This window comes from Mollisia scopiformis, assembly GCF_001500285.1.
Source record: "Mollisia scopiformis unplaced genomic scaffold LY89scaffold_23, whole genome shotgun sequence".
In the NCBI taxonomy this organism is placed as follows: Eukaryota; Fungi; Ascomycota; class Leotiomycetes; order Helotiales; family Mollisiaceae; genus Mollisia; species Mollisia scopiformis.
The window spans coordinates 734085-746290 of NW_017263603.1; the positions used below are offsets into that span (position 1 = coordinate 734085).

The 12206-nt window shown below is 48.0% G+C and overlaps 5 protein-coding genes across 5 annotated transcripts; 2 read left to right on the forward strand and 3 right to left on the reverse strand.

Annotated features, from left to right (window-relative positions):
- Window positions 1-49: 49 nt before the first annotated feature.
- LY89DRAFT_654414 (uncharacterized protein) lies at window positions 50-1986 on the forward strand. Its single transcript, XM_018212301.1, has 4 exons — window positions 50-369; window positions 418-489; window positions 540-820; window positions 867-1986. Exons 1-4 carry the CDS (start codon window positions 118-120, stop codon window positions 1837-1839), a joined length of 1578 nt encoding a protein of 525 aa, XP_018066051.1. The 5' UTR covers window positions 50-117; the 3' UTR covers window positions 1840-1986.
- Window positions 1987-2408: 422 nt separating this feature from the next.
- On the reverse strand, window positions 2409-3659 carry LY89DRAFT_674263 (DnaJ-domain-containing protein; the record flags this gene model as incomplete). The annotated part of the gene is made up of 3 exons (XM_018213424.1): window positions 2409-2702; window positions 2764-3505; window positions 3580-3659. The coding sequence occupies 3 exons, from the start codon at window positions 3657-3659 to the stop codon at window positions 2409-2411; spliced, it is 1116 nt and encodes a 371-aa protein (XP_018066052.1).
- Window positions 3660-4568: 909 nt separating this feature from the next.
- On the reverse strand, window positions 4569-7645 carry LY89DRAFT_786579 (uncharacterized protein). Its single transcript, XM_018222997.1, has 8 exons — window positions 7373-7645; window positions 7261-7326; window positions 7149-7212; window positions 6948-7094; window positions 5682-6896; window positions 5367-5635; window positions 5200-5319; window positions 4569-5152 (listed from the first exon to the last, which is right to left on the reverse strand). Exons 1-8 carry the CDS (start codon window positions 7463-7465, stop codon window positions 4667-4669), a joined length of 2460 nt encoding a protein of 819 aa, XP_018066053.1. The 5' UTR covers window positions 7466-7645; the 3' UTR covers window positions 4569-4666.
- A 707-nt stretch (window positions 7646-8352) lies between these two features.
- LY89DRAFT_594358 (uncharacterized protein) lies at window positions 8353-9142 on the reverse strand (the record flags this gene model as incomplete). Its single annotated transcript, XM_018209797.1, has 3 exons — window positions 8353-8883; window positions 8905-9018; window positions 9068-9142. The coding sequence occupies 3 exons, from the start codon at window positions 9140-9142 to the stop codon at window positions 8353-8355; spliced, it is 720 nt and encodes a 239-aa protein (XP_018066054.1).
- Window positions 9143-10285: 1143 nt separating this feature from the next.
- On the forward strand, window positions 10286-11711 carry LY89DRAFT_700273 (proline iminopeptidase; the record flags this gene model as incomplete). Its single annotated transcript, XM_018217112.1, has 5 exons — window positions 10286-10360; window positions 10655-10743; window positions 10899-11328; window positions 11379-11410; window positions 11459-11711. The coding sequence occupies 5 exons, from the start codon at window positions 10286-10288 to the stop codon at window positions 11709-11711; spliced, it is 879 nt and encodes a 292-aa protein (XP_018066055.1).
- Window positions 11712-12206: the final 495 nt, after the last annotated feature.

Sequence of the window (12206 nt, forward strand, 5' to 3'; positions counted from 1 at the left end):
AAGGCGGGCTCGGCTCAGCCGAAAATGGCTAGCCTCAGCGACCTCCAAAAGGCCTTGAAATCACCCCAACCTCTTAAGCACAACCTTCACGTTCGTTAAAATCTTAGGAAAGCGGAGATGATAGTCAGGAGTACTATACGATGTTCTGCGACGCGAAGACTACCGGTCTATCGAATGCGACTACTGCAAGCTAAACCTCGCAGATACTCGACTTCTGCATCCTCAGTCACAGCTCCCCCCAGCTCTTCACCGGCGTCGATGCTTGGAGCTTTTACGAATGAATTGGATAAGATAGCACCGAAATTCGAAGTCCAAGGGTCACAAATACACGTGTTGCGTACGCCGTCGGAATTCTACGAGACGCTGAAGGTCGGGACAAGTTTCAACATATGGGAGGCAATTCGCTGATGGGAATAGAGCAAGATATTGGGCGCCGAGAAAAGGATCTTTCTATCTACCTTGTACATAGGGAAAACAGAACATGAATTAGTAATTTATACGCATTTCCAATTGCCAGCTTTTTCGTTGATAGTGTTTAGATTGCTACGTTGCAACAAGCTCTCAGGGCTAAGCCAAAGTTAAAGCTTAGTATCTTGACGGATGCTTTGAGAGGAACGAGAGAGTCTCCGGACCCATCATGTGCTTCTTTGCTTGCTCCCCTTGTCTCGGAGTTTGGGGCGGATAGAGTTGAGATTCGAATGTATCATACGCCAAATTTGACGGGATTGCGAAAGAAGTATATTCCTAAGAGGATCAATGAGGGATGGGGTTTGCAACATATGAAGTTGTACGGGATGGATGACGAGATAATAATCTCGGGGTATGTGGTCTTAGCCAATTGATCGTTCAGTACTGACCTTAAATAGAGCCAATCTTTCCAGTGATTATTTCACAAATCGCCAGGATAGATACCATGTCTTCTCATCCAAAGAGATCACAGACTACTTCTCCAAACTCCACCATGCAGTTTCAAACCTCAGCTTCTTGGTCACTCCATCTGCCCAAGAACCAGCTGGCTTCACTCTCGAATGGCCAACCTCAAACCTCGCCCCCTCACCACTAACATCTCCTACCGCCTACATAACCGCCTCAACCACCCTCCTCACGCCCCTTCTGCGCCCAACCAGCACACCGCATTCTACCGCTGTATCAAATACCAACACAACAATCTACCCCATCTCCCAACTAACCCCCCTCCTCTCCCCCGACACATCCACCGAACTCCCCTCCCTAACCCGCATCCTAACCACCCTCTCTCACCCCTCCTACGCCTCCTCCTCCTGGACGTTCACCGCCGGCTACTTCAACCCAGACCCCTCTCTCACCGCCCTCCTCCTCTCCACCTCCTCCCGCACCAACACCGTGATAACCGCTTCACCTTACGCAAACGGTTTCTACGGCTCCAAAGGCGTCTCGGGCCTCCTGCCCGCCGCGTACACATTGCTATCCCGACGATTCCTCGAGCGCGTGCACGCCTCTTCTCGGGATCATGATATCGTGCTGAAAGAATGGCGCAGAGGAACAGTAGGTGAGAAGGAAGGGTGGACGTACCACGCCAAGGGACTCTGGGTTTCGGTGAACGGAGAGGAGAACCCGAGTTTAAGTGTGGTGGGGAGTAGTAATTATACGAAAAGAAGCTATGGACTGGATTTGGAGACGGGGGTGGTGATTGTTACGGGGGATGAGGGGTTGAAAAACAGGTTGAGGGAGGAGAGGGATGGGTTGCAGGAGTTTGCGGGAGTGGTTGGGATGGATGATTTTTTGAAGGTGGAGAGGAGGGTTAGTTGGAGGGTTAGGGTCGCGATGTGGATTGTGGGCATGGTTGGGGGGGCTTTGTAGGATGGATGTGTTGATAGAGGGGGTTGGGATGTATTGATAGTCTGGCGCTTGGGAGGGTAGAAGATTGAGTTAGGATCATGAGTACGGAATCTTGAGAGGCAGAGCACATTATCAGTCTCTCTAATGTCTGAGACTTAAAACCACAGTTTTCTCACCCCACATCCTGAAATGTTCTCAAACTTCTAATTCGTTCAAAACTCTGTTCCCGGGATAATTACTCACTGTCTTAAAATCTCCATTCTCATATCACACATCCAACCCGAATACTTCATATTTGGGACATTCACAAATCTTAGAAGTTCAAGCAAGTGGAGAGAAGAATCATATTAATTCTATCAATACTTCAGAAGAAAGAGAAAAAGGTATGTACCATTGTGTTGCAAAAAAAGCATCTACGCGAGAAGATCTCCTCTCTCATTTCATCATGCATTCTGAAAACTGACCCATCCCAAACCCATCCATTCTCATACTACACCCCATTTTTCGCCTTAAACACCAGTTGCAAAAAAAGCCAAACGTCAAAGCAATGCAAAGTCCATGATATCGTCGCTCTCCCTTCTCTCACCGCTCTACAAAATCTCCTTCAACTTCGTCTTCTGCGCTGGCGTCAAGCTAATGGGGAATTTCACATTATAAGTAATGACGAAATTGCCCCTGGTGTCTGGTTTCTTGCTCAACGGCATGCCGAGGTTAGGGTAGCTGTCTTTGCTGCCCGGTTGTGTGGGGCCGGCTTTCTCGATGTTGATTTGTTTGCCGTCGATGGTTGTTACGGTTCGTTTCCAGCCTGTGAGGGCTTCTTTGAGTTCGAGGTCGATGGTGTGGTGGATGTCGTCTCCATCGCGGGTGAAGAGAGGGTGTTTTTTCTGTTTTGAAGAATTAGCACAGTATTTCAAGGGGTTTTTGGAAAGGGATGAATGAACTTACCTCTTCGACTACGAAATGGAGATCTTGCTGACCGCCTTCTTCTTGATCACCAACACCCTTGAACTTGATCTTGGAGCCCTTCTTAAGTCCAGGCTTGATATCCATTTCCAGCACCTTATCCTGTGTCGTCCTCTTCCCCGTAACCTCATCGAACGCCTTCCGCTTGATCTTCATTTTCTTATGCGTCCCCTTAAATAGCTCCTCCAGCGTCAACGGCAGCGGTCGCTCCACAGTCGTGACCTCAGGCGTCTGAGCCCTCCTCACACCAGCCGGTTCCGCACCCGCAAACGCAGTCCTACTCCTCCCACTACTCCTCCTCGATCCCCCACTGCCAAATAGATCCTCAAACCCATCCGCACCACCGCCCATACCGCCCGTCTGGCCCCGCAAGAACTCAGAGAATATACTCTCCGGGTTACTGAACGAGAATCCTCCACCACCAGGGCCGCCCGTGCTAAACTCGTAGTGAAAATCCCTACCACCTCCCGCGCCACCTGGCATATTCCCAAAATTAAACCCAGAAGGCATACCGCCCGCTGCGCCGGCGTAAGGATTTCCGCCCGCGCCAGGTTCGGGCGGGGGCGGGCCGCCGCGGAGCATGAACTCGAGGCCATACTGATCGTACGTCTTTCGTTTCTCGGGGTCCGAGAGGATCTCGTAGGCCTGCGATACCTCCTTGAATTTCTCTGCCGAGGCCGGGTTATCTTTGTTCTTGTCTGGGTGGTGCTTTAGGGCCATTTTCCTACACGGTGAGAGATGGTTAGGCTTGTGATTCATTTGCGATGAAGGAGGTGGGATGGGAAGAGTGGTGCGTACCTGTAAGCTTTCTTGATTTCATCTTGAGAAGCGTCGGGTTGGATGCCCAGACTGTTGTATAGTTTGGTTTCTGCTACCATGATTGATGTTGTTGTTGTTGTATCAGACGTAAAGTCGCAGAATCCGTGAGATCAAGTCTTTGTTCGAAGTTGCCGTGAATAATGAGCGTTCCGAAGCAAAGGCAGACTCTTAAAGCCTCGAGGATGTAAAGAGTGGGTGTGTTGAAGAAGAACCAGGAAGAGGAATGAGGCTATGGAGTTGTAGAAGAGCCTCGAAGCTTGGTGGTGGATCGTTGGTGCCCGAGCAGGGAGGGAATCCGAACAGCTGATCGTGTGCGGATGTGCTGCTGCAAACGTTCGTTGTTTTTAAAGAAAATATTCAATTGACCAATGACTCGGATGTCTGCTGTCGGAAGAATTGGGCTTTATGTTTATTTTCTTTGAGTGAGAGAGGATCATCATATCATACAGGACGAGAATCCGGCTTGCGTGCCCTGCTCGTTGATCAAGTTTGTCGAAATGTTCCCCGCCATCGGCAAACCAGCGGTCTGTGACGTGCAGTGGGGTTGGAAAAGCATGGTTCTCGAACCTTCTATTGAACAAATGAATGAACAAAAGATCTGCTTAACGTTCAATTTTTAATCGTGAACAATATTAGATGTCCATCCAAGGACGGACAAGATCATACTCTAAGGCGTGTACAGTGCCTAAGACGTTGTGGTCTGCGCAGGTAGGCAGAAGCTTCGACCCCACACCCCTGCCAAAATACAATTTACACAATCAGATCTGGGATCCCAAGTATCGCATTCAGATTAAGCCACAAACAAGGTCGATCTCATTCCGATGACGCATTTGATGGAAAGATTAGATGAAACAGCCAGGGTTGGAGGAGATATATCCGCTCAAACCTCGATTTACCCCTGAGCAAGCGAGGGGAGGAGCGTACAAAGGTTGCGATCAAGGGGTATCGAGTCCCCAAAACCTAATTTTCATTCACTCGAGTATTTAATAAGTATTAAGCATCCATTAATGCATCGTCGATGGGTATTCAAGTCATTTAAGCATACACATTACTTAGTTCTCTCCATTCATTCAACAAATCCAACGTGCTTGACCGCGGCACTCTCTTCCTTGACATTCATGTCCTCCACAACTTGATCGAGATCCATGCTATCGATGGTACTCGCCTTCTCCTTGGTTAGTGGGCGACCAGATAGCATTGGCATGCTGCTACGCTCCTGCATTTCTTGTCCCGCCTCGTGGTCATTGTGGTCCTTTGTGAGTAAAGACGGATCGATTCCCATAATTACCTCTTGTTTTCCATTTGGCGCAAAGCTATCATTGGATGGGCCTGCGTCCCAATCAGGGGATCCGTCGGAGGTTCGAACTTCTCGTTCGGAGATTTTCACACCATAGTCCTGGTTATACAATGAGCTCTCATGGAATTTCCTTTTGCCGGGAGAGGATAGGCCAACCGGTTGAGAATCATCTATGATAGTCTGTGTGTCCGTCTGGATATCCTCAACGGTCCTAAATTCGGACTTGAAGTTGGTATTTTCCCATTTGACGAAAGACTATAATTTTGTTAATTGTGCCAAATGCAACACCATATCATACGTACTTCAAGAGCTTTAGGTAGAGCTTGTATCGGATGGTTCATTGCCTTTTCGCTAGCATATACCAGCAACGTGTTTGAGGTCTCGTATCTTGCCTCTTCCAAGACCCTTTCCGTGGTCGTTTTCTGGAATCCTTAATATCAAAACATTAGACAAGGTAGGCTTCACTTACTTCAACAGTCACAGGATTATATCCTTCATTTGCATAGTTGATCATCCACCATTGGTCCTTTGGACCCGATGGTTCGTCACCATCAACATCCATATCGATCAGATCTGGTTCCGCTCGGCGACAGATGAACATCGTATTCATGCTGGTGCTTACGCCACGCAGTGTATATTTGTGAAGCTTCGGGCTATCTGGTTCCGATGTTGGCTCAGTGTAGAGCTTGGACAATTCACGGAAGGTTTGTCGAGCCTTCTCTTTCTCCTCGTTAAGGGCTGGGTCGATTAGCAAAAGCCACTCGTGAGATTACAGGCGCTTTACCTATTAATTTCTTATCGATGCTTGCGACCAATTTCCTGAGCTCCGAAGAGAGTTTCGTAGCCGCCGGACTTGGACGTCTCTCAGATAGCATATCATCGTCGAGCTCCGAGACATCTCTCTTGACCTCGTAATTGTCATGCTTCAGGGAAGCGTTCAAGAGATCTTGTACCTTGACAATTTTCCCTGTTCGCAAAGGTATATGAGTTAATTGGTCTTCCAGCTTGTCTATTCGCTCAAGTTCTTCCTGCACTTCACGCTTATGTAGTCGCATATCCAGTGCTGCTTGTCTTGCAGGCTTCAGATAGCGATCTGGATACCACACTAGGGGGATTTCCACACGCTTGCGGTCATCTGATCCCTCAACTTGGAAAGCTATGACCTCTGCAATACGGGACAAGTAAGGACTGTCCGAGATATCCGTCGGTCCAAAATTTGGCCACAAGATCTCGTCAGCCATGTCATAGAATGTTTCTTGCATGGAACCTGTCATAGGAAGAATAAGCTCCAAAATTGCAAAATCTTGTGCATTCTCCTCTCGCTCGGAGTCCACGCCTGTACTGAAGATTTGTCGAGTCAGTGCCAACTTGTTGGGGTCGAATTTGCGGCGCCACGAATCCAGGACGGCAGCTTCTATACTCTGGTCGCTCTTCCTGCGATGGGCTCTCACTACCTCTGGATGATTGGCCAAAGCTTCCACAGAACCATAACTTCGTTCGGTCTTGTCAAGGAAAGCCATCAGACGCTGAAACTCTCTGTCCACAGTGAAGTGCGTCTGCTCGTCTTCTGGAGACAAGTTCGGGAGCTCAATCTGTTTGCCAGTCCACCACTCTTTGTCATACCCGAAGTGAATATCAGTGTCCTGTGCATTCATAAACAAATTCCGTGTGACTGGAATCTCGTGGTATATCGTAATGAGGGCCCCAAGACGGTGATTCTTGCTCGGTTTGAGGAAGGCTGGAGCATCCGCTGCTCGTACTCGTTGAGCTGGTTCCGGATCCAAAAATTCGTCTTGAATTGCAGACTTCCCCAACGGAACCAGACCCCATTGTCCTGAATCGTATTCATTCTGCGGGCGAGTTGCTGGACCGAAATAAACTTGATCTGTGCCTGTGACTCCAGTCTCCTGCGGTGACATACCAGCTTCAGCCCTTGAAGCTGCGAGTGCTTGTTGTAATTCTGAATCGTGGTCAAAACCTATGGACATGCTAGGATCAGCTAGATATATATGTTAGCGATGTAGCAAGAGGCAGCAAAAAGTAGACGTACCAGCTGCATGTTCCACTGTTAAGTCTATGATCTTACTAAGAGGAGATTTATTGTTGCTCGTCCGAGAAGGAGGTCGGGAAGGAGCTCCAGCGCCATCGAAGCGTGGTCCGTACGGTCCTGGATCATCTGGGGCGTGGATATCGAATGCTGTGGAAGATGTTCAGCATATGGAGGGAACAAACCGACAAGGGAAACTCTTACCTATGCCATGATTGCTCGGTATGCCATCTTGATCGTTATTGAATGCGGCCTCATCCCATCGATACTGAGAACATCAGCTTCCTCCACTCTCCTTCGCAGATCTTGTGCTTACTTTGTTGGAGCTGCCATCAGAATCGAAGAACTCGCCAATAGCTTGCTCGACATTATTGTTGTTGCCCTGCACAAATCAGTGGATGGCCACCTCGACAGGCCGTAGAAGCTACCTTGAGTCTTTGTATCGCCTCTTCACGAGATACACCTGTCAAGTTGACCACGTTTTCAATCTGCTCGTTGTTGGGTTGCAAATGAGCTGCCATCGTCGTAAGCACCTCTCTCGGGCGACTTGAGCGTTGGCTGCTCTAGATTATGCGATCACTATGATTTCTTGCGGAACATTAGGAAGAGCGAATGATTTGTAGTATCTCTTGAACAGGTCTTCGTTTCTTAAAATTTGGCACGTTGTGAGCAATGAAATTCAACGAGGCCGAAGGGTGGAGATGAGCTTTCTAGAGCAGAGCTTCACGAACGGCCGCACGAGACCCTTGTCAACATCCCGCTTTCTTCACGTGCGTCATCTCGATACCAGAGATTCAGCTTCCAACGACAACAGTTTACCATAGAAATTGGAATATAAGATAACATTGTTCCGGACTTTGTGGGTCAATATTAGTGAGCTGTCAGTTGTGAATTAAGATTTGAGGGATGAAATGGCGTAACAATGACCTGAAGTACGACGTCTCGAAGAATCTGCTTTCCTACTTACATTGCCCCGCAAGCTTTGGGATAATATTATTTTCTATCCCAGATCTTACAGTATGTTCTAGGGCAGAGTTCACACTCAATTTGAGGATCAGAGTTGCACATACAAATCATGTTCAAAGTGAAATGTCATTTGCCTGCTTCTATACTGTGAATTTGGTACTTTCCCCCATATTAACACCATCGCAACCTGTACCCTTTGATATCCCAGCCCTTGCGCCAGAACTAGATACAAGAGCTGAGCTGATCCGCATTTGAATACGCCGAAGTCAAATGCCATTGCCGATGATCCGTTACGCCGCTGGGAGACCCAACCGGACCACGCTACGCTATGCAGTAATAAAAGGAAAGGAAATCAATGATGAGCTGCCCCCCCAAACAATGCAGGAACCAAGCCTTGTACAATGCATGGATGTTGTCATCTCTCAAAAGTTGTTGTTGCTCCTCATTCTTCCTCTTCCATCTCTTCGTCCTCTTCTGGCTCCTCTTCATCCTCCTCGTCTTCATCCATAGCATCCTCTCCCGAGCTATCACTGGCTCCAAAATCGTCCTCATCTCCACTCTCATTCCAGAAGTCATCGTCCTCTTGGATCTTGGCTGGTGGTGCCTCCTCGAGAGTGGTTGGCATAGCAAAATCCTTTGGTACGTCCTGCAACGACTCCTTGACTGATTCCTTCGCCTTTGCATCGTAAACTTCTCGAGCGTCACGATATGTGATACCAGCATCGACGTTGGCAGGAGAGGAGATCTCGGGATCGTCTAGAAGGAGGAGGATAGATCGGAGGACGGTCTCAACGCTTTGTACTGAGGTCCAACGCTCGCTAGCCAACTCGCCGGATTGCTCATCCTCCCCAGGAGCGTGCAAAATGGAGATGCAGACCTTGCCATCTGTGTAGATATTTGGGTGGAAAATCGGTCGGATAAATTTGAAGGTTGGTGGAGAGAAGGGATACTTGTCGGTGAAGGTCATTTCACACTATGACACCATTGTCAGTACGGCTAATTGTGGGCGGCTCGTGAGACTTGCCTTAAAGTAGGCACCATTGAAGACACTATCCGGATTGATGACGATCAAGCCAATATCCCATTTGAAGAGGCCTCCATCTCGAAGCTGTTCATACAGTGAGCGCAAGTCTTGATGTTTCATGATCTCCGCGTACCTCGACGTTGACCCATTTCTCCTTGTCCAGCGACTTGAATTCGTTCATGAGACGTGGACGAGCGACGGAAGCCATTCTTGCGACTGTCTGTTCAAAGACCGACTTGCTTGCGGACTTGTAAATGGTAAAGACTGGTGGTGAATGTCTCGAGATTCGTGGAATGTGTGTTTGGAGTCGATCCGTTCGTCAATTCGATAGTCGAGGGTGATTTAAGTAGGGTGGAATGACTCGTGAGCAGCCTTGACGTGAAGGAACGAGTCGCGGACGGTCTTTGAGAAGTTGTTAAAGTTGGATGTTGGGAGAAAGACCGTGAGCCGGGAGGGAGATTCTTTATACTGTATGCGTGGTTGGTTCTTGGTCAGCGCCAGGAAGGTGAATTTGGTCTGAACATGGTAGGGGCCTTTTAGGATGCCTCGAACGCTACTCCGGCGCCGATAAGATAAGGAGACAGCCGGGGTCGCTCTATCACCACCGCCAAAAGTTTATAACCTTAATGTCCAGAGTCTTACAGGTGATTGAATTCTAAATTCTCTCTGCATGTAATAACACAATGACAATGTTTGTTCAATGTCCGTCCTGTTCATGATCATTCCGTCACCCAAAATCCTGCTGAATGCTCCTTCTCGCCATCTGAAAATTTTCGGAATAAGCAAGAAGGACTCGGCCGTTGGGCCAGACTCACAGCACCTGATGCAAAGGTCTCGTCCTTTCCGGCTTCGCCACGCATTATATTTGTGGACGGACAATCAAAGGCACTGTCAGCAGATCGCAATTTTACGCCTGCAACGCAGCGCGCATGAGATCCTGCAAATCACGAGTATATTTTAAGAAACAGTTGTCGCTAAGTCAGGGGCCAGGTACATTGTACGACTATGGTTGGTACATCGACGAAACAGCCACCCCCAGATCATTTATTCATAAATCTCAACGAGAAGGTAGTTAATGGGACATATCAATTGATATGAGCGAATCTTCCAAAAGTCGTCGTGCATTTTCCCTCATTTCGATGATATTTTGCCTGTACTGAGTAGTCCTCGACTTCAGACGACAATCGTCTCATCGGAAGTATGCTGGTTCAGGAAGGTGGGCGTGTGGCGGGGTTCGAGGTCATGTCATGAGTTTTCAAGGCGTCATTGTACTTTGCTATTTCGAGCTATCATTTTCATATCTTCAACAACTTACATTGTCTTCAAAATTATTCGAATTTAATGCATCACAATGTCATCCGAAATTTCGCTCACAGAAGGCGAAGCCGATTTCCACGTTGAAGGAGCCGGCCAGCCCTGCAAGACTGTAAGAGATTTTTCAATTGTCATATTCATATTCAGCCACTCTAGGTACTTGCGCGTTATTTTGCAATGTATTACAGTTGTACGGACAATCACAGAGCAGGGTATGAAATTAGTATATCAATTCTCAGCGACTCCTGTGTTAGGATGTCATACCCCACTTTCAACTCACCTTGATGAGATGTCTGCTATAAATTCCAGCATAACAGTCAAACAAACAATCAGATCTGACGAATTCTATGTGGAATCACCCTATCTGTACTTCCTTTTTCCATAGAAAGCCACTAACAAGACCAAGCACTACAAAATCTTTGGCACCTTCCCCTCTCCATCCGGTGTTCGACCTCTCATCGTCCTTCATGGCGGTCCAGGCGTTCCACATAACTAGTAAGGCTTGTTCTCATCCTCGTTTACAACTATTACCCCAGCGAACACCACACAAAGCCCAGTCTCGAACTACCCTTCCATCTTAGCACTTAAGAACCTTTACAATCTCCCTTTCCTTCCCGAACTTTTAAACATTACTCTAACCTATTGAACAGCCTCCTCCCCATCCGCCACCTAAACCAGAACTCCATCCCAGTAATATTCTACGATCAACTCGGCTGTGGCCTCTCAACCCATCTCCCACACCTGACCGGCACTGCAGGAGCCGCCTTCTGGACACCGCAACTCTTCCTTTCCGAAATCACCAACCTGCTCTCGCACCTCAAAATCACCACCTACTCCCTCCTCGGTAACTCCTGGGGCGGCATGCTCGCCTCCCTCCACGGCATCTCCCAACCCCCAGGCCTCCACAAACTCATCATCGCCGACTCCCCCGCCTCCATGCCGCTCTGGATCACCGCTGCTCTAAAACTGCGCTCCCAGCTCCCGCAAGATGTCCAAGATACGCTCAGCAAGCACGAAAAAGACGGAACGACAGATAGTGCGGAGTACGAGGCTGCGTCACAGGTCTTTTATGAGAGACACGTTTGTCGCATTGTTCCATTTCCTCAAGACCTCTTGGATGCTTCGGCCAGTTGAAGGAGGATAGTACGGTTTATAATGTAATGTAAGGTTGCTCTCCCCTTCTCCCGATAAGAAACTGATGAGATGATAGGAACGGACCAAACGAGTTCCACATCACAGGCACGCTGAAAGAATGGTCTGTAGTAGATGAAGTGCATAAGATCAAAGTTCCTACTCTTCTAATTAACGGGAAGTATGACGAAGCGCAGGATGAGGTCGTGGAGCCGTTTTTCAGGGGGATCGAGAAAGTGAAGTGGGTTCGGTTCGCGGAATCGAGTCATTTGCCTCAGCTAGAGGAGATGGAGGAATATCTCAAGGTTGTGAGGGAGTTTCTTGCTGATTGAGTGACTGACTGGTAGGCTTGGCTACAAGTGTGGAATCCAATAGATGTCTAAGACGTTCCTTTATTAGAGACCAACCCACCAGGTTGGACGTTTGATATTACAACCACACATTGCAGAATTAGTTTTATTGGTCTACAAAACTTGGTATAGTGGCAACGCCATACAATATCGCTGGAATACTGTACATTGTGACAGTTGTCGAAGAGTCTCTCCTCGGCAACTAACGAACATGGGGACAAAAGTCCGTGCGTTCAGGGCATCAGAATCATGAATTTTATTAATTAATTAGCTGTAGACCAGCCACATCGCTTAATTAAGTCGTGTACCCAGAAGTCCTGCTGCTCAATAAGCCCATTGATCCATTCCTGAGGAATTTTGTCCCATTCTTCTAATACTGCTACAACCATTTGAACCTCAGTTGTTGGCTGCCTTAGGCGCCTATGGAGAGCTTGTTTTATTCTCCTCCAGCACTTCTCAATAGGATTCATATCAGGG

Coding starts and splice junctions, on each gene's coding strand:
- LY89DRAFT_654414 (XM_018212301.1), top strand. CDS start 118: ATGATAGTCAGGAGTACTATACGATGTTCTGCGACGCGAAGACTACCG. Junction 370..417: donor AATTCTACGAGACGCTGAAG/GTCGGGACAAGT, acceptor TGATGGGAATAG/AGCAAGATATTGGGCGCCGA. Junction 490..539: donor GGAAAACAGAACATGAATTA/GTAATTTATACG, acceptor GATAGTGTTTAG/ATTGCTACGTTGCAACAAGC.
- LY89DRAFT_786579 (XM_018222997.1), bottom strand. CDS start 7,465: ATGGCAGCTCATTTGCAACCCAACAACGAGCAGATTGAAAACGTGGTC. Junction 6,897..6,947: donor AACAGTGGAACATGCAGCTG/GTACGTCTACTT, acceptor ATATATATCTAG/CTGATCCTAGCATGTCCATA. Junction 5,320..5,366: donor ATAATCCTGTGACTGTTGAA/GTAAGTGAAGCC, acceptor TAAGGATTCCAG/AAAACGACCACGGAAAGGGT.